Source organism: Lepus europaeus, chromosome 9, assembly GCF_033115175.1.
Source record: "Lepus europaeus isolate LE1 chromosome 9, mLepTim1.pri, whole genome shotgun sequence".
In the NCBI taxonomy this organism is placed as follows: domain Eukaryota; kingdom Metazoa; phylum Chordata; class Mammalia; order Lagomorpha; family Leporidae; genus Lepus; species Lepus europaeus.
Window position 1 is genome coordinate 68,437,086 of NC_084835.1, and position 20,536 is coordinate 68,457,621.

The 20,536-nt window shown below is 46.8% G+C and overlaps 1 protein-coding gene across 1 annotated transcript in view; it reads left to right on the forward strand.

Moving 5' to 3' along the window:
- Positions 1 to 1,502: 1,502 nt before the first annotated feature.
- The window catches only part of COLEC12 (collectin subfamily member 12), a 201,716-nt gene continuing 182,682 nt past the window's right edge, over positions 1,503 to 20,536 (forward strand). The window contains exon 1 of the mRNA XM_062201437.1: positions 1,503 to 1,612. Coding sequence (XP_062057421.1) covers positions 1,606 to 1,612 — 7 coding nt within the window. The 5' untranslated portion in view covers positions 1,503 to 1,605. The remainder of the gene's footprint in view (positions 1,613 to 20,536) is intronic.

Sequence of the window (20,536 nt, forward strand, 5' to 3'; positions counted from 1 at the left end):
AATTTAGAGTTCAACAATGATTATTTTTAAAAATTCAGAGGTTGAAATTGGAGAAAAGATTCCCTCCACTTTACAGCTGGAGAAACGCTGGAACGAAAAAGGCAAGGGACTCACTCCAACACAACATTGGTTAGTAACTCTGGGTTAAGTCCATTTCTTGGGCTGAATTCAGGCATCCTCACTTGCCTTGATACCTGAGTGAGATCTGAACACACCTCCAGGGACCCTGTAAGTTTCATTAACATCTTGAGATGAACAACAACCAAAAAAAAAAAAAAAAAAAAAGTGCTAGTTTCTGTCTTTTTCTTTGCTAGTCATGCCCAAGTTTCAAATTTCTCCTTAACCATTCAGAAAACTTCCGGAATGGATAGTCTATGAAACCGTTTTGCAGTTTCGGCACTGCCTTTTCATGGAACAGAGAATCCCATACTTAGGATGAATGAATGGGTTGGCTACACGGGGCTACCACGTCCTCAGCAGGGCAAACCCTGAGGCTTGCAACCACCGCCAGAATTGTTCCTTCCGCTGAGCCAGTACTTTGGGGAGGTAACCTGCGGCTCCGTGCCCACGAAGCCACTCACCACCTAGTTTATGTTTTAAAGCAGTAAACCCAACTAGACGGCAAAGTAAACACGGCCTTTCTTAACTAAGTAGACAGGAGGGCAGTGACGGGCGACAATGAAAGGCACTTCGCGAGCTCCCCAGCAGCCCGGCGTCCTTTCGCTAATTACACAGGAGACAACCTGACCGCTTCAGGGACGGCGGGCGGAAGGGTAATTTTTCCAGACAAGGGGGAAACGTGTGGGTTTTTTTTTTTTTTTTCCTGGAAGGTCCAAAAGTTGAATGTTGATCCGAGTTCTGCAAGGGGGGGGGGGTGGGGGGGGGTGGGGATGTCTCACGGTGACTTCGGATTCTGCGACGCAAGCTCTCCCCTGGGTGACCGTGTGTCATTCGCGTTCCCAGACGCCTGCACTTGGCAACCCGGAGCCCGAGGACGTTGTCTAACTTCCCCTGCCTGGTAGCCTTTCGGAGAAGGGGCGACCTGAGCCCGCCGTATCCCCGTGCGCCGTTGCTCCTCAACTCCACGCCTAATCTGGGTCTAGGGACAGCCCCGGCAGCGGTGCCCTTCGCGCACGCCGAGAGGACCCCCAGGTCGTGCCTTCCTCCGGATTTGGTGCCAAGCCTGGTCCAAAGGGGGAAAAGAGCTCTGGGGTGGGGAGCGAGGGCGAGCGCGCAGGCAGAGCAGAGGCGAGGGAGTCCCGGGCAGGGGCGTGCGCGGGCCGAGGGCGGGGCGGGCGCGGGAGGGCGCGAGAGGGGCGTGGGCGCGGCCGCCCGCGCGCCCCGGCCGGGCCAGGGGGAGGGGCGCTGGCGGGCGCGGCGCCTCCCGCCGGGGTGAGCAGCGCGCGCGGCGGCCCCGCGGCACAGAGAGCGGAGCGCAGGCAGCGCGGGCCAGCGGCGGCGGCGACAGCGGCAGTGAGGGCTGGAGCGTAGACGGCGGGCGCTCGGCGCGGCTGCCATGGGCGTGCAGTGAGCGGCCGCTCAGGGCTACTTCCTCGGCGGCGCGGCGCGAAGCTCCCTGGCTGGCGGTGCGTCCCCTCGGTCACCATGAAAGGTAGGGCGTCGGCGGGGCCGGCGGGGCGGACTACGGGGCGCGCGGGAGGGCAGCGAGGTGCAGCTTGCGCGAACTTCTCCCCGCGCGGCGGGGGCCGGGGAGCCCCGGCAGCCCGGGCGCGGACACGGGGGGCGCTCCCCCGACTCGCGCGCTGGGCACCGCCGCAGACCTGGAAGTCCTGGGCCGGGGGTGGAGTGGGGGGCTGTTGAGGCGCGCAAGTATCCCCTCCCTGTCCCGGCGTTGCAAAGTAGTTGGAAGCCCGAAGTCGTTGTTTACGGATTCCGGTTTCCAACTTTTTAATTGAAAAAACATGCGGAGGAGAGTGGCGGCATCTTCACGCCTCTCAGTGGGTTTTCCGCTCTGCGGCGCTCGCCAGCCTCGCCCGGGTCCTCCCTCCTCCCCCCGTGGCCCCGTCCCCGTCCCTGCAGTCGCCGTGCGGCCGGCCGGGTGTTTTCTCCTGGACCCGGGATGGTCTCGGTGCGCGCTCCGCACATCTGGCAGTGATTAGGTGCCCGCGGAGTTCAGCTGGCTCGGGAAGCGCATTTGGCATCCTTCTCCCATCAGATCCACCGCCTGGAAAATAACTGCTCTGCGTGCCCGCGGCTGCTGAGCGGGCGACACGCACCGTCCCGTTCCTCGGCCCCCGGGGGCGATGTCCCCCGCAGCCCGGTTTATGGAGGGGTCATTTGTTATCTACCTTGGGAAAGAATCACCAGGAGAGGGGCTTAGCGGGGCGGCCTCTGTTTAGTGGATGCACGGGCGCTTGTCGGCAGAACCCTGATTTATACGGGAGATAAATAATGACAGCGGAGGCATCAAAGGGAGTCGCTTGGCGGGGCCTGCGTGGTGTTTACACAAGACCCGGGTTGTGTGCTGGGATAACACGTTTCAGGCTCTCCGTGGCCCCGGGATTGCGTGCGGGATGCCTCGCGGTGCGATCGTTTTGACCTGGCAGCCTCGCTGTTCCCGGGAGGCGCCCGGGAGCCCCGCGCGCTCGGAAAGTAACTTTGGACTCTGTAGCGTTTCTCCTAGAGGCTGCGCGCGCTGAGCGCCCCAGAGCGACCACGTTCCGCCGATTTGTCTCCTCCCGAAGGCGTTCGGTTTCCACCAGGGGAGACCCGGGGGAGGAAAGGGACTGACCGCAGGTGAAAAGGGCAGTGCAAGGCACGACGCCGCTTCTGCCCAGAGAATTCCCAAGAGCAGCGGGGTGTGTGCCTTCCCTCTCCACCCCCGTGTCTCCTCGCGTTTACCTGTCAGGAGCAGTGCACATTCCTTAGCTAACTTTGATGAAAAGGCGCTCCCAGAAGGGAGGGTTTCCCTGGGCTGAAGTTACTCCTGGGGCTCAGTGCCTGCCTGGTGGGTCTTCTTGGCGTCTTTAAGGCCAATAGTTTTTGAACTCTTGCAAGGATCAGCCACCTACTATTTCAGCTCCCACGTGGGTTCCTAAAGCTTTAAACCTTTAAAAAATGCTTTTGGTTAGGGGCAATGGCTGTTATTGTACCCTGGATACTTTTTACATTAATTCAAATCTATAATGAAAAAAAAAAACCACACACCTAAAAGTCCTAAAATGAATTCCTGGTGAGATTTATGCTGCCTTTGGGACCAGCTTGCAGATTACCCGGAGATGGCCCCTGGCTTAACCTTTGTTGTCTGGTCACTGCCTAAAAGCCCCACCCACCTTCTGCCCTTGTTGGAGGAGGCTGGGGGACTGGTGCATCCCCTGTGCTCTGAAGGCCTTTTTGAAAATGCAAAGATTCTGTGAGAGATTGGCTTACCAACTGTTTGCACCCCTTTGTGTGACTGATGAGGTGAGAAAGGGAAGGTGCAGTAATAAGTATTCAGTATCCATTAAGTGCCAGTCCCTGTGCTGTATCCTCTCCACGTGCTCTAAGGTTGATCCTCTCAATGGCCCTATGATTGGCTATCTTAACCCCCACACTGAAAAAAATTATCTTGTATATGTTTGTGAAACAAAGAGAAAGACTTCCCATGCTCTGGTTCATTCCCCGAGTGTCGATGATGGCTGGGAGGCCCAGGCCAGGAACTCAATCCAGGCCTCCCCTGTGGGTGGCAGGAACCCAGTTATTACTTGAGCCATCACTGTGGCCTCCCAGAGTCCGTGTTGGCAGGAAGCTGGAATCAGGAGCTGGAGCTGGGACTCCAAGCCGGGTAGTCTGATGTGGGACATGGGTGTCCTTACTTACAGTGTCATAACCGCTAAGCTAGATGCCACCCCATCTCCCATGTTAGACGTAGAAACCATGTCTAGGAGAAGTAGGAGCCGGCAGGTAGGAGGATGCGGTGGGCATCTGCACACAGACTTTGCCCGGTTCCCAGTGGTGCAAGGAAGGCCCTAGGACAGCGGGACCTCTGGTGTAGAATACAAGAGTTCATCTCAGGCAACTAAGGAAATCGCAGTCGGCCCAGGAGGGCGGAGCCAGGCCATGGAACCCAAGAATTCTGAGCCTCAGCACAGGTGCCTTGCTGGACAAGAAGGAAAGCAACCTTTACCAAGCGGAATTATTTTCACCATTTGCCATAGGTCACCAACTCATGGTTTTCTCTGGGTTCCTGATTATGTCACAGAGTTGTTAACTCACTGGGCTTCAGACAGGAAGCATTTTTTTTTTAAAGATTTATTTATTTGAAAGAGTTATACAGAGGAGAGGCAGAGAGAGAGAGAGAGAGAGAGAGAGAGAGAGAGGTCTTCCATCTGCTGGTTCACTCCCCAATTGGCCACCAGGAGCCAGGAGCTTCTTCTGGGTCTCCTATGCGGGTGCAGGGGCCCAAGGACTTGAGCCATCTTCTACTGCTTTCCCAGGCCATAGCAGAGAGCTGGATGGGAAGAGGAGCAGCCGGGACTCAAACTGGCACCCATATGAGATGCCAGCACAGCAGGTGGCAGCTTTACCTGCTACGCCACAGTGCCAGACCCAGCAGCATTTCTTGAGAATTTGACTTTCCCAAATAATAGAGAAGGCAATGGCAAGCCTTGAAAATGTTTAAAGTCAGGGTCAGTTGGTTCTCTCTGTCTTCAGATTGCATGGATGAAAAATACTGAAGGAAGAATTGCATCTGTACAGAATACATAGTCTTTTTTTTCTTGTCATTATTCCCTAAACAACACACTATAACACCTATTTACATAGCATTTACATTGTATTAGGTATTATAAGTGCTCTAGAGAGAATTTAAAGTGTATGGGAGGGGATTGGTGTTTAGGTTAGGATTTGAAATAACTGTGTCTCACATCGAAGTACCCAGGTACCCTGACTCCAGAAAATCCTGGGAGGCCAGAGTAGCGGCTCAATAAATAGGGACATGTTGGAGACCTGGATCTTTTTTTTTTTTTTTAAGATTTATTTATTTATTTATTTGAAAGTCAGAGTTACACAGAGAGAGGGGGAGAGAGAGGGAGGGAGAGGGGGAGGGGGAGAGAGAGGTCTTCCATCTACTGGTTCACTCCCTAGTTGGCCGAAATGGCTGGAGCTGTGCCGATCCGAAGCCAGGAGCTTCTTTGGGTCTCCCAAGTGGGTGCAGGGACCCAAGCACTTAGGACATCTTCTATTCCTTTCACAGGCCATAAGCAGGGAGCTGAATGGGAAGTGGAGCAGCTGGATCTCGAATCAGCACCCTTATGGGATGCCAGCACTGTAGGCATAAAGATTTATTTATTTGAAAGAGTTACACAGAGGAGAGGCAGAGAGAGAGAAAGAGAGAGAGGTGTCTTCCACTCGCTGGTTCACTCCCCAATTAGCTGCAATGGCTAGAACTGCGCTGATCTGAAGCCAGGAGCTTCTTCCAAGTCTCCCAAGCTGGTGCAGGGGCCCAAGGTCCTGGGTTATCCTCCACTGCTTTCCCAGGCCATAGCAGAGAGCTGGATTGGAAGAGGAGCAGCCAGGTCTTGAACCGGTGTCTATATGCAATGCTGGCACTGCAGATAGCGGCTTTATCCGCTATACCACAGAACCGGACCCGGAGACCTGGATCTTGATCCTGGCTCCAGTCATGGACCAGCCCTGGCTGTTGTGAGCATTTGGGGAATAAACAGAGAGCTTTCTGTCCCCCATCTTGGTACTCTCTGCCTCTAAAATTAATTAATTAATAGTAAAGTGCATAGGAGGATGTGGATATGTAATGTGCAGATACTTTGTGACTTATAACATTTGGACACCTGTGGATTTGGGGATTCATGTCGGGGAAAGGAGTAATGTCCTGGAGCCAGTTCTCCTTGAATACCTAGGTTCAAGTTCATTAACTCAAAAACTTCTTAAGCCAAAAATAAAACCAGTGGACACTGTAGAAGTTAATTTTCCAAAACAAACTTAAGTCCTGTGTGAGTCAGGTGGCTTTGCAGGGTACCTGTTTGACTTTCTAATTCTGATGTTGATACCTTACCTTGTACACGGCCTTTGTGATGATCCAGTTTTGGGGGAGCGTGGTCCTGGATCTACAGTGAGCTACAGCGCCACCTATCTGTTGCATGCTGCAAACATCTGTCTCTATTCTCATCCCTGCATCCCTAGAGTCACAAGTACCAAAATAATGACATCATTATATATTTTCCAGAAGAAAATGACTTGCCCCATTGCTGCAATACTTGAAACCTTCCAAGCTAGTTAAAACACGAAGTTTGTTTTAATTTTATTTCCAATTTCATTTTCAATTAGCCGTGCCACACGCATAAATCTCGGGGTTTTCAGATAAACGTTCACATTCTTTAGGAAGGAATCTGACTCCTCTAGAGTTAGGTGTGCCATTACTAAACCACATTCCTGGTCCCGAAAGTTGGGGATGTTACTGAACTTCAGTGCTGCAGCGCTTGTTGCCTAAGAAACGGCTGCAAACAACCACCACCACTAGGGACCACAGGGATCCAAACCACTGTTCTAATTTAACACAGAAAGGAGGTTGGTGCCATTGAAACATAGTGTTCAGCTGCTTATTTTTGTGCTTTTGTATATAAACATTTCTGAAATACTGTTTGCAATAACACTTTTAAAATGCACTAGTCAGCAGTGTACATCGCCCACCCTCGTGTTTTTCAAGACTCACAGTCTCCTTGCTTTCCCAAGTGTCTCTGAATTTTTTTTTTTTTTGTCCTTGATGAGGATAAGCAAACAAGCATGTTAGGGGGACGGCATTTAACACTGAAAGAAGCATGTTTTCTAAAGGGAAGTGAAAACAAGATGAGACCTCTTTCCCTTCCCTGATTGAGGATGGGAACTGTCCTTCCTCTGCAAGGCACATTTGCGATGCAATTATACTTTAGGCTTTTCATTAGTTTGGGGATGCTTGACATTCTTAATCTGAGGTTTACTTACTGCTAAGTGTAGATCTTCTCTGTGTCTCATACAATTCCCAAGATCGTTCCCATGCCTCCCCTGACCCTTTACCTTGTGGCTCATCTGCTGCTGATGGTGAGACTAGGAGAAGCTAAGCAGATGCTAGCTTTCAAGCCGTGTCATAACTGGGTGTCTGATTTTCCTAATAAATCCTTATTCTCATTAAAATACTATTTCAAAACAGCTGATGCAGTTGCTGCCAAAGTACGTTAAATGGCCCTTGGAGTATTAACTTTCAAATGGGAAAATAGACATTTACATTTTGTGATAGAAGAAGTATGCTTTACCTTGGGTAAACCCAGCATGTGGATAGTCTCTCAGGAAGGCAAGTCTGCCACGTATCTCCCTAGTGGGAACGAGGTGGGGTTCCCGGAAAGGAAGCCCAGAGCCGGAACAGAGCCGAGCCTTCCTGCCAGGCAGCATGTGTCACTGAAGGTGCAGCCTCTTTCCACTTGAAGAGACCTGCCTGTGGCTAGGGGTAGGGAGCAAGGTCCTCTTGAAGATAAATGCCAAGGCTGAGTTTGATCTTTACTGTGGTTTGAGCTTATAAGCAACTTCTCAGGTTTTATTGATAGGCTGCTTAATATTTACATTTACTACTTTTAAAGTATTTATTTACTTATTTGAAAGGCAGAATGACAGAGAGAGAGATCATTTTTCGTTTACTCCCCAAATGCTCATAACAGGGCTCCTGAAGTCAGGGGCCAAGAGCTGCTTCTAGGTCTCTCGCATGGCTAACAGGGGCCCAAGCACTTGGGCCACCTTCTGCTGCCTTCCCAGGCCATAGCAGAGAGCTGGATGTGAAACAGAACAGCTAGGACTCCAACCAACACTCTGATGTATGGTGCTGGTGTCACAGGCAGCAGCTTAACCCCTGTGTCACAACACCTGCCCCAATATCCACACTTACTATTGTTTCTCTTAATAATAGCTAGCATTAACTGAGTACCTGCCAGGCCAAGCGTTATTGTTCTCTGTAATTTACAAATTGTTTAAAGGCACCCAGCTAATCGGTGGGGGAATCTGTATTCAAACTCAGACTGATTCCAGAATCTACATGTTACATCTCTATAGCCTGGGCTTCCCCAGTCATTCATTCATTCATTCAGCCAACGTCTCTTGGTCAAGTTCTACTGGGTGCCCTACTCTGCCAGATCCTGGGATGAGCACGGTAGATAAGGCCCTATACCCTCTGGACTCGAAACTTAACAACCTAGCATTCAAGGTCTGAAGAATTGATGTCCTCTTCAGCCAGCCACTGGAGGAGACAGTTCTGACTGAAGTTCCTGCAAAGATAAAGCAGATTCCAGAGCTGCTCCTCCCTGTAGTTTATCTTCTGGGAGGTTTTGCTTCTGGCAGCTGAATGTGGATGGTCCTCTGACACCATCAGCTCCTGCACAAGTCTTGCTGACAGATTTGCCATGAGACAGCAAAACATTGTCCAAAGTACCGTTTTCAAGAGCAGACTAACTACCAGTAAGTAATCAGTAAAAATAAGAGTAAGTAAATACTTTAAATGATGAACTAGCAGGTATCAATATTCCCTATGGAAAAATAATTTCATTTTTTTACTGTTGGCAACAGTTATTTTTTAATATTTATTTATTTATTTATTTTGAAAGAATTAACAGAGAGAGAGGGCGAGAGAGATCTTCCATCTGCTGTTTCATCCCCTGGATGCTGTAGCTACTGGGCCTGCAGCTTGGCCAGGCCAAAGCCAGGAGCTTTTTCTGGGTCTCCCACTTGGGCTGCCGGGGCCCAAACACTTGAGCCATCCTTTGCTGTTTTTCCCAGGCCATTAGCAGGGAGCTGGCTCAAAAGTGGAGCAGCTGGGACATGAACTGGTGCGCATATGGTATCCCAGCATTACACTCCACAAAGCTGGCCCAATATTTTCTAATCATACCACACCATCCGAAGCTTGAGCAATGGCAGTAACTTTTCAATCAACAATGATTTGATTTCTGTTTAAATGAGTGACACTTGAAGAACCAAAACCAATACTGTACCTTGAAAAGGTCCTGTTTGTTTTGTAATTATAAAGCAGTGAAAGCCATTGCACACAGACATTAGTAATCCAAGATTAAAATTCCAAGGAGACCCTAGGAATGCTGTCTCTTTTTTTTTTTTTTTTTTTTTTTTTTTTAATTTGAGTGGTAGAAAAAAATGGGTAGGGCTCTGTCTTCTGGTTTTCTCCAAAAATGCCCATAATGTCTGGAACTGGGCTCGGCCAAAGCTGCAGCCAGGAATTCAATTTGGGTCTCCCTCGAGGACGGCAGGGACCAATCACTTGAACCATTACCTGCTGCCTCCAGGGTCCATGTCAGCAGGAAGCTGGAACAGGGACTTGAACCTGGGTACTCTGCTGTGGGACATGAGTGTCCTAACCAGTGACTTTACCTCTAGGCCAAACACTTGCCCCCTAGGAGCTCTTTGGATCCCTGAGTTTATCATACATATTTGCTTTGGCATGGTGGCTAAGATGCCGCTTATGATGCTAACATCCAAGATCAGAGTGTTAGAGAGGCTTGGATCCAATGGGGATTCCAGCTTACTGTTTATTTGCATCTTGGGAGACAGCAGGTGATGGCTCGAGAAATTCAGTCCATGCCACCTACTGTGAGATACGGAGTGAGATCTAGGCCCCTGGCCTTGGCCTGGCTCAGCTGAAGTTGTTGCAGGCATTTGGGGAGTAAATCAGTGGAAAGAAGATCTCTTTCTGTCTCTGTCTCTCTTTGCCTTTTAGATAAATAAAAACACATCAATAAAAGCTTAAAAGGAATGTTTTTTTCAGTGTGGGAGAAGATTAAAAATTAAATAAAACTTGTTGGATGTATTAAACACGACTGCTTTTTAAGTGTCTTGAATGGCTTGGTAATAGATCTCAGTATTATGTGAAGTATGTTGTATTTACTATCTGAAGAGGTTGGGCGTTTGACATCCTGTGTGGAAAAACTAACTTGTCATTATCTATGAAGTCTTAGTCATTTTCTTATGACATAAACAAGTTAGGAAACTAACTGGTGTTTATAAAGCAATTTATTATCCCAAGGTAAAATAGTCCAACTTTCAAGTAGGTGATAGATGCTTTAAAATCTAGCTGTCTCATAAACCAGAATTCTGCTTTATGAACCCAAGAGTTGGACCTGATTGTTTCTGTGTGCTGGGGGAGTGTGGTCTGTGACGCCAGGGAGCCTGGTGACTGACAGGGGCTTCGCTTTCATTATCTGCCTAATGTGGGAGTGCTTGTGTTATCTTCCTGATAGGGCTGCTTTGAGGCTTAGCTAGGTTAGCATGGGTCAGTTGTTTAGAATGGTGTCTAGCACATAAGAACTTCAGACATTTTAGTTATTGTAAGATAGTACATATCAAAAAGTTTATGGGAAAATGAAATGAAAAGATAAAGCTAGGGCCAATGCTGTGGTGTAGCCAGTAAAGCCGCCACCTGCAATGCTGGTATCCCATGTGGGCCCCAGTTCAAATACTGGCTGCTCCACTTCCAATCTAGCTCCCTGCTAATGAGCCTGGAAAAGCATCAGAAGATGACCTAAGTACTTAGGTCCCTGCACCCATGTGGGAGACATGGATAAAGCTCCTGGCTTCAGCCTGGCCCAGCCCTGGCTGTTGTGGCCATTTGGGGTGTGAATCAGAAGATGGAAGATCTCTCTCTCCCTCTTTGTCTCTCCATCTCTCTTTTTGTAATTCTTTCAAATAAATAAAAAAAAAATTTTTTTTTTAAAAAGTAAAATAAATTTTGGTGCAAAACAAATTTGAGAGATGAGCATTTACCTAGTAGTTGAAGATCCCAAATCAGAACATCCGGGTTTTGTGCCCTCTCCTGGCTCCTGACTCCAGCTTCTTGTTGTTGCAGACCCTGGGAGGTGGCGGTGGTGTCTCAGTGCTTAAAGTCCTGCCGCCCACATGGGAGACCTGGATTGCGCACTGGCACCTGCCTCTGCCCTCTTCAGCCCAAGCTCTCTAGGTATCTGGGCAGTGAGCCAGAAGATGGGAGTGCTTTCTCTCTCTCTGCCTTTCAAATAGAACAAAAAATTGAAATCCATGCATAATTTTTATATAATACATGTTTTCCATGAACATTTTGAAAACCCCTTGTATGCATGCATTTCAGAATTTTTTTTGCACCAAAATAGACTTATACTTTAACTACATTTTCCATGAACTTGTTGAGGTACCCTTACACTCTGTTATTAGAACCCCATGCTTCCTCCAGGCAGTAATTTAATTGCTGTTTATGAACTATTTGTGTTAATTTGGTCAAGATGTATAGTTAGACCATGAAGGTAAAATTTCAGCCTTGTAATTAAAGTAATCTTCAAATTATATAAATGTGTTAAAACTGACCCCAGGGACAGGAGTGAGTGTTCTGTGGGAACAATGTTAGTATTGGTGGCTCTCCAGATGCTGTCACTCCTGTCACTGTCATTGTGAGGGTAGTAAATCAGCTCTCCCCAAAATGCTGGGGTCATGTTTATAGTGGAGTTTGAAGTTGTATATGTGATTGTCCTCTTTGCTATGATGTTAGAAAATTGATACAGGGGGCCGGCACCGTGGCTCACTTAATTAATCCTCCGCCAGCAGCGCCGGGATCCCATATGGGCGCCGGGTTCTGATCCCAGTTGCTCCTCTTCCAGTCCAGCTCTCTGCTATGGCCCAGGAAGGCAGTGGAGGATGGCCCAAGGACTTGGGCCCTGCACCCGCATGAGAGACCAGGAAGAAGCACCTGGCTCCTGGCTTTGGATCAGCGCAGCGCCGGCCGTGGCGGCCATTTGGGGAGTGAACCAATGGAGGGAAGACCTTTCTCTGTCTCTCTCTCTCACTGTCTATAACTCTACCTGTCAAATAAATTTAAAAAAAGAAAAAGAAAACTGATACATGTATGTAAATATATTTAGTCTACCTAGAAGCACTGTTGTTCACATGCCCTCCTGACGATGATGTGATATTTTTAAAGGGACTTTTTTTTTTTTAAAGATTTATTTATTTATTCGAAAGTCAGAGTTACACAGAGAGAGGAGGGGCAGAGAGAGAGAGAGAGAGGTCTTCCATCTGGCTGCAACAGCCGGAGCTGTGCTGATCCGAAGCCAGGAGCCAGGTGCTTCTTCCTGGTCTCCCAGCGGGTGCAGGGGCCCAAGGACTTGGGCCATCTTCTACTGCTTTCCCAGGCCATAGCAGAGAGCTGGATTTTTCAGAAGAGCAGCCGGGTCTCGAACTGGCACCCACTTGGTATGCCGGTGCTTCAGGCCAGGGCATTAACCTGCTGTGCCACAGCTGTGGGCCAAGGGCTTTTTTTTTTTTTTTTTTTTTTAGGTGTATTTACTTGAAAGGCAGAGTGAATGAGAGGGAGGGATCTTTCTTCTGCTGGTTCACTCCCCAAGTGGCTACAACAACCAGGGCCAGAGGCCCTGAAGCCAGGGGCCAGGAATTCCCCAGGTCTCCCATGTGGGTGGTACTTCTTTCTCGGGTTCATCATCCGGGATTGGGATCTGAAGTGGAGCATGCAGAACTTGAACAGGTGCTCTGACTGGGATGCCAGCCTCGCAAGCAGAGACTTAAGCCACTGTGCCACAGCACCCACTCCTTACTGGGCTGTTTCTCAAATCTGATGTTCAGTTTTACCTAGGAACAATATGACATCAAGGAATTGTTATATTAAACAAGCTTGTCTCTATGTAAGCATTAGAGCACATGTGTATTTGTGTATGTATTTTTATATACATGTTCTAACAGCATGTGATACCTATTAGCAGGGTTAGTTTTCCATAAAACTGTCGTATTTCTATGTCTAGTTTAACTTTTCTTTATAATCGGGCCACTAAGTCCTAACTTTCATTTATCCTCTCTCTTTTTATTTTATTTGGATTTTATTTGTTTGAGAGGCGGAGTTACAAAGAGAGGGAGAGACAGAGAGAGGTCTTCCATCCACTGATTCACCCCCAAAATGGCCACAGCAGCCGTAGCCAGGCCCATCTGAAGCCAGGAGCCAGGAGCTTCTTCCAGGTCTGCCACGTGGGTGCAGAGGCCCAAGGACTGGGGCCATCTTCCTCTGCTTTTCCAGGCATAGCAGAGAGCTGGATTACAAGAAGAGCCAGGACTCGAACTGGTGCCCATATAGGACGCTGGCACTACAGGTGGAGGCTTAGTCCACTATGCCACAGCGCCAGCCCCTATTTATTCTTTAAACAAATATTTAGAATGTACTTTCTTCTGCAAAGCAGCGTAGAAACAGCAAATAAAATGAATGGAATACCGCTTCTGTCCACAAGGAGCTTGCAGGCTGGTGGGTAAGTTAAGACTTAGGCATAAACCTCTGGGTCCCGGGTGGAAGGTGGAAAGTGTCCTTCTTCAGAGTCAGGTGCCCTTCCTGAAGGCAGGGATGTTTTCATTTGGAAGAGAGATCTGAGCTATTCATTATCTTGAATTACATTTCGTACTTTAGATTCCATTATCCTAATATGGTAAGTGTCATGGAGAAAAAATGTTTCAAAAGAGTGGAAGGGTGCAGAAGGGGCACCATGAAACCTCCCAGGGTGATAATTCCATGGGGGGGAGACCAAATTCAGAGTTTTCCCAAACTTTGTTTCTTAAACTCCATTTGGGTCCATCATTTGTGATTAATTACTATACAGTCAATTTATAATAGATAATTATATTGCTTTGGCATAATTGTTTACATAATCAAATATGAAGTTAAGTGATTTCAAAATATATATTTAAAAAGTAGAGACCACTCTTTTTTTTGGGCTTCCAGAGAAATAAATGGCATTGACTTTTCTCGCCCATGTATTTGAAGCTCTTCCAGGGCCCTTGTAAAATGCGAGACAAGGATTCGCATCTTCCACCTTACTCTCTTGTGATTAACTTGACTGCAGGAGCACTCTCCTCTGAAGAAAGGAGACCATCATTGCCTCAGTCATCCAGGAAAGGTGGATGTGGATGCCAAGGTTTTTTGTTGTTGTTGTTGTTGTTTTTAAAGGTTTATTTATTTGAAAGACAGAGTTACACACAAGAGGAGTCAGAGAGAGAGAGAGAGATATCAATCAATCGATCTTCCATTTGCTGGTTCAGTCCCCAAATGGCCACAATGGCTGGGGCTGGGCCAGACTGAAGAACTTCCTCTGGATGTTCCATGTGGGTGCAGGGGCCCAAGCACTTGAGCCATCTTCTGCTGCTTTTCCAGGAGCATTAGCAAGGAGTTGGATTGGAAGTGGCTCAGCCAAGACTCAAAGTGGTACCCATGTAGCCTGCAACACCACAGTGCCAACCCAAGATGCCAAGTTTTCACTGAAGTATTTGCTGCTTAATTTTTAGGTTGTTGAACTTGGTGACTAACATTCTATGGAGTAACCAAGGGGGCTGGGATTATGGCACAGTAGGTTAAAAACTGTTGCTTGCCACACCCACATCCCTGTGGGCACACTGAGTTAAGTCCCTGTTCCTCCACTTCAGTTCAGCCCTCTGCTAATGCATCCTGAGAGGCAGAGGATGATGGCTCCAGTGCATGGGCCCCTGCTACCCATGTGGAAGACCCAGAAGGAGTTCCTGGATCCTAGCTCTGGGTTGGCCCAGACCTGGCTATAGTGGCTGTTTGGGGAGTGAACCAGCAGATGGAAGCACTTACTTGCTCACACTCTCTCTGTCCCCCACCCCTTGCCTTTCAAATAAATAAATAATTTTTTTAAATAAAGTAATAAAATTATCCTTAATTATGCTGGACTATAAAGGAAGGAACAAGATACTTTATCTCTCTTCATCCTAAAAGCAGGTGTTCACTGTTTATAAACATCAGAATTACAAGGTATGCCAGGAATTAAATCATTTTATGTCTGTAATTTTGACTTAAATAAGTGGAGATAGACGTTTAACCTAGGAGTTAAGCCACAGGTTAGAACACCTGCATCTCATATAGAGTGCCTGGGTTCATTGCCCACTTCTGTCTCCTGACCCTGGTTTCCTGCCAATGCAGACTCTCGGAGGCAAGTCAGGGCTCAAGTAATAGAGTTCCTGCCTCTCACCAGGGAGTTCCCTGACTCCCAACTTTGGGTCCTCCTGGTCTCCGTGGGCATTTGTGGAGTAGATGCAGATGGGATGTCTGTGTGTGTTTCTCTTTCTCTCTCTCTGGCTCACTCTCACTTTCTCTGTCTCACAAATGAACAAAACAAAAGCACAACTATACTCTTGAATCACAAAGTGATACTATTGTTGCAAAACATGACATGTAGAAAGCAGCTCTAAATCTCCTGTAACACTTGAGTAATGTACAAAATTTAAATTGCTACAAATTCCTTCAGCCTTTTTAGGTAGGATGGGAGGGAAGACCTGGAGCAATTGAAAGGAAAGTAAACCTAATGACCTCAAAAATGGGGCCTGTGCTATGGTGAAGCTGCCGCTTGCAATGCTGGCATCCCATATGGGAGATGGCTTGAATCCTGGCTGTTGCATTTCTGACCCAGCTCCTTGCCAGTGCACCTGGGAAAGCAATGGAAGATGGCCTAGTGTTTGGACCACTGCACCCATGCAGGAGACCTGGCTCCTGGCTCCTGGCCCAGTGCTGGCCATTGGGGACATTTGGGGGGTGAACAGTGGATAGAAGATTTCTCTCCCTCTCTTTCTCTGTAACTCTGCCTTTCAAATAACTAAAATTATTTTTGTTAAAAAATTTCTTAAGAAAACTTGAACCTTGGATATTTCATTACATTACATTGAGCTCATTCATTTGCAGAATACTTAATCATAATTCAGAAATGCCAGCAACGGAAAAGGAAACTATTCAAGGAGGCACATAAGATATTTGCATTTGTGAAGCTATAAAATCATGGCTAATGTAACCTTATCCCTGGGAGATACATTCCATGATCCCTGGTAGATGCTATAAGTCTCAGATAGTACTGAACCCTTACATATACCATATTTTTTCTATATATACATACCTGAGAGCACAATAAGAGATTAACAAGATAATAAAATAGACTAATTTTTAGCAGTATGCTGAATCAGTTATGGAAATGTTCTCTGTCTCTCACAGTATCTTACTGTACTGTTCTCACTTTCTTGCGATGCTTAAATGCCTATCGGATGAGGTGCAGTGAGGTGAATGACATAGACACTCTGCTGTGGTGTTAGGGTTACTTGAACATACACACACTGTTGATACCCCCTACTTGATATGCTTAGATGGCTACCACGTGACAGTGTATATAGCATGGGTACGCTGAAACAAAGGAATGACTCATGCCCCTGGTTTGAGAGAGTGCTGTGCCATTCCATTTATCATGTTATTCATAGCAGTGCACAATTTAAAGCTTATGGATTGTTAATTCTGGAATTTTCCATCTAATATTTTCAGACTGCAGTTAACTGTGGGTAACTAACATGGAAAAGTGAAGGCATGGATGAAGAGGAGATTACTGTTACTAATACTGCTTTTACGGGTAAAATCAAGATGAATGAATGTCTTCCTTCAGTTTTTATAGCCCAAAATACATGAAGATAAATCTTCACTATCAAGTAGATTCTTTAGTGACAATTTGCAAAGCCCAAATTGAACTCACCCTATGTATTATTATTTTGCTAATCCATCTTTCCTGCTGTTCCCTCCTTCAAATATTTTTCAGACTGGAGCTGTGTGTGTCTGTGTTTTATTTATTTAAAGGGCAGAGTTACAGAGAGAGGGAGACAGAGCGAGAGAGATGTTCCATCCATGGCCAGGTGCATCAGGAGCTGGATCAGAAGTGGAGCGGCCAGGACTGGAACTGGTGCTTATATGGGATGCTGGAATCATAAGCAGTGCCACAACACTGGCCCCAAATTTATGTTTTTTGAAATGAGATGATTAAAGTAGTCCCTGATCAAACCTAAAGCTATGCCCTATATTCAAGTCCTGGGTATTTCTTTTGGACCTGAAAGCCTTCTTAGTTCAAAGAAAGGTCATATTTATTAAGTAGCTGTGTGTGTTCAGTGTTTTCTAGTTATCAGTTCATATTTCCTTCTCAAAAATGTGTGCAAGGGAAATCATTCTGTAGGGGACTGAGAGACAGACATGAACTTATGTTGCCAGGGCAAGATGGAGCCAGTCCTCAAGCTCAGGTATTTTAATTCCAAAGCCCAGCTTTGCCATTGGCTCAACTAGCCTCCGGCAATAGCAAAGAAGTCTCCCAGAGTATCCCAGCATCAAAGGGATCCCAAATATTCAGCATTTTGGTTGACGCACTAGTGATAACTCAGTTCCCTCGTGAAACACTGCCCAGTGGACAGTCACTGAAGACATGGAGTCCACATGTCACGGAGCCTTTGGCCCCAGGGGTGCAGGAGCAGGGGCCTGCTATAGAGGGTAGGAATGGTGGTGGGGACACAGGGGGCACTCCTGGCAGGAAAGTACAGAGTGGAAGCTGTTCACCAGCTGGTTTAGTAGCAGCTTCATAGTTTAGAAACTGATGGAGCCACACTGTTTTATTCTGAACACAGTGACCAGTTTGCAAAGGCTGGGAATGCATTCAGATGTAAAGGAGTGGCTGGAGGATACTTAGGTGTAGATAGCCTCTCTGAGCCTGCTTGGAAGGGAGAGCCCTGTCTCCTTTCCATCAGCCTGGCTCCTAAATGAAGGAGCTTGCTGTGTTGGGCAGTTTGGCCTTTGTTGGGAACCCACTTTGTGCTAGGTATTTAGGGCTTCACCTGCAAACATTTATTCTGTTGTTTCAGGTTGAACGGTACCCTATGGCTCTTTGGTACATTTTCTTCTGGCTTTTCTATTGTCTCCCTGACTTTTATCTTCCACTCATATTCTCTTCTATTGCTTGCTTCACTTTACTTTTTTTTAAAGATTTATTTATTTATTAAAGATTTATTTATTTATTTGAAGGAGTTACACAGAGAGAGAGGTCTTCCATCCGATGGTTTGCTCCCCAGTTGGCCGCAACAGCCGGAGCTGTGCTGATCCAAAGCCAGGAGCCAGGAGCTTCTTCTAAATCTCCCACGCAGGTGCAGGAGCCTAAGGACTTGGACCATCTTCCACTGCTTTCCAAGACCATAGCAGAGAGCTGGATTGGAAGTGGAGCAGCTGAGTCTCGAACTGGCACCCATATGGGATGCCAGTGCTTCAGGCCAGGGCGTTAACCTGCTGCACTGCAGCAACAGCCCTTTATTTATCTATTTTAAAGTCAGAGTTACACAGAGAGAGAAGGCGAGACAGAGAGAGAGAGGTCTTCCATCCACTGGTTCACTCCCCAGTTGGCCGCAGTGGCTGGAGCTGTGCCAATCTGAAGCCAGGAGCCAGGAGCTTCCTCCAGGTCTTCCCACATGGATACAGGGCCCAAGGACTTGGGCCATCCTCCACTGCTTTCCCAGGCCATAGCAGAGAGCTGGATCGGAAGAGGAGCAACTGGGACTTGAACTGGCACCCACATGGGATGCCAGCACTGCAGGCGGCAGCTTTCCTGCTACGCCACAGCTCTGGCCCCAGAGAACATTTTTTAAATTTCTTTTGTGAAGGCAGATTATGTCAATTTTGCAACTGAACCAGGACATGAAATTAAAGAGCATCTTTTCATAAGCAAAATTACAGATATTTTAAGTAAAATATTATGTGAATCAAATTATATATGGAAACAATTCATGAATAACAAGTGAGATAAAAAATCTAAGATTCACTTTACTTTTAATTCTGATCAGAGTTAGAACTGTACATAGAGAGTCGAGTGGTATTATAGATTTATTATGAAAAACAGTTTTCTGCTCAGGCCACCTTCGTCTCATCATTTTCCATTCCCAAGACAACCTCTTGGTGATTTTGACAGCATTTTCTTTTGGCATTCCCCCCCCCCCCCCCCATGCATAACAGCAAATCCTGTAGTTTAAAACAGTAGCTGTTTGTTTGTTCTGTAATCTGGACCAGGCTGGACTGGGACAGTGTAGCTCTGCTTCCTGGGTGGCCCAGCTGGCTCCCTGGAGGGTCTGAAGAGTCCCCAGGGGTGGCTGGAATGGCTTGAGGATTGGGAGTCTCTGTCTTTCCCTGCAGTCTCCAGTCCTCCAGGCTGTCTCTATCTCCAGGTGGCCTCTGCTCCAGCAGGGTGGTTGGACTTTTCACAGGGCTGCTGGCTGCCAAGATCATGAAAACAGAAGCTGAAAGGCCTCTGAGGCCTGGGCCCCCAGTCACCCCTGCCTTATCCACCACAGTCCATGACCAGAGCAAGTCACCAGGCCACCCAGATTCAAGGGAAGGAAGGGGACTCGCATGCAGAGAACAGGAAAGAATTGTTGGTGACCCTTTATGCCCACCATCTATGGAAACCTGCATATCTCCAAGTGACATTCTTTTGATGCTCTTGCTTACTATTATTAATTTTTGGTCTTAGGCACTGTATAATGGACTTCTCTTTATAGCAGACAGAGATTTTGTTCTCTTCTACCTTCTGTCTCCATCTGACGGCCCTCGTGGAACACCTCTTGTTCCCCTGCATCCTCCCAACACATAAGAACACTTCAAAAATAGAACTCAAGGTTACGTTTATTTTGGTACAAAAAATTTTGAAACCCATGCATATGAGGACTTGTCAATGCATTTGTGAAAAATACATATTATGCAAAAGTACAAATTTCAAAAAAAATTTTGCACCAAAATAAATTATCTTTTCATTCTATCTTCCATGAACTTTTTGAAGTATGCTTGTAGTTTTATTATCCTGGTTAGATCAACATTCAGGGCTTCCTGAATCATATTTCTTTCTTGCCTAACTTTTGTTTCCTCCGAGTTAATAATTCTCTCATTTTATCTCTGTCTATATGTAGTGTGTGAATGTGTGTGTGTGCACTTAATGTGTGTATCGTAACTCATCCTCAGTGTGTCTTCCACTTTCCCACATCTCACCACAGCATGCTCAGACACTGTAGGTATTCTGTCCATTTTACCTTGAAGAAATCTTTTCCTGCATCCTTCTGATGCAGCGTTGGGGTTAGGGTCCCATGTATAACTCCCACACAGGTGCACTACACACACTGGATTTGTTTTTTTAGTGTAATGCATTCTCCAGTAACATCCCAAGACCAGTGTGAGTGCCAGGTACACCCTGGGAATCCCATAGATCTGAAAGGGTCTTTAGGTTTCCGGTTCACTGAATTGAGAAATTTTTCTATTGGAAATAATGTTTCCTTAGAATTTTGAAAGCACTGCTCTATTTTCTTTTAGCTTCCAGAAATGTAAAGCTGTTTTTTGTTTTGTTTTTGTTATAAGTAACTTGGGTTTTTTTTCCTGAGAGCTTTTAGGATTTTCTTTTTGTCCCCACTGTGCTGAAATTTATGGCACTTTGCCCTGGTGTGGCTCTCAGGACTCTGTCTTTGCTGGGCAGCCATGAGCCCTTGCACTCAGAGACTCAGGTCCTCCAGTACAGGGACCTGTGACTCTGCCACTCTTCCATGCTTCCCTCCTTCTGTTCTTCTCCCTGAAACACCTGCCATTGGAAATTGGATTTCCTAAAAGGATTCTCTGCTTTTTTCCCCTTATCTTTGCTATTTTCTATTATTTGCATTTTTTCTACTTTCTGGAATATTTTGACACTATTATCCA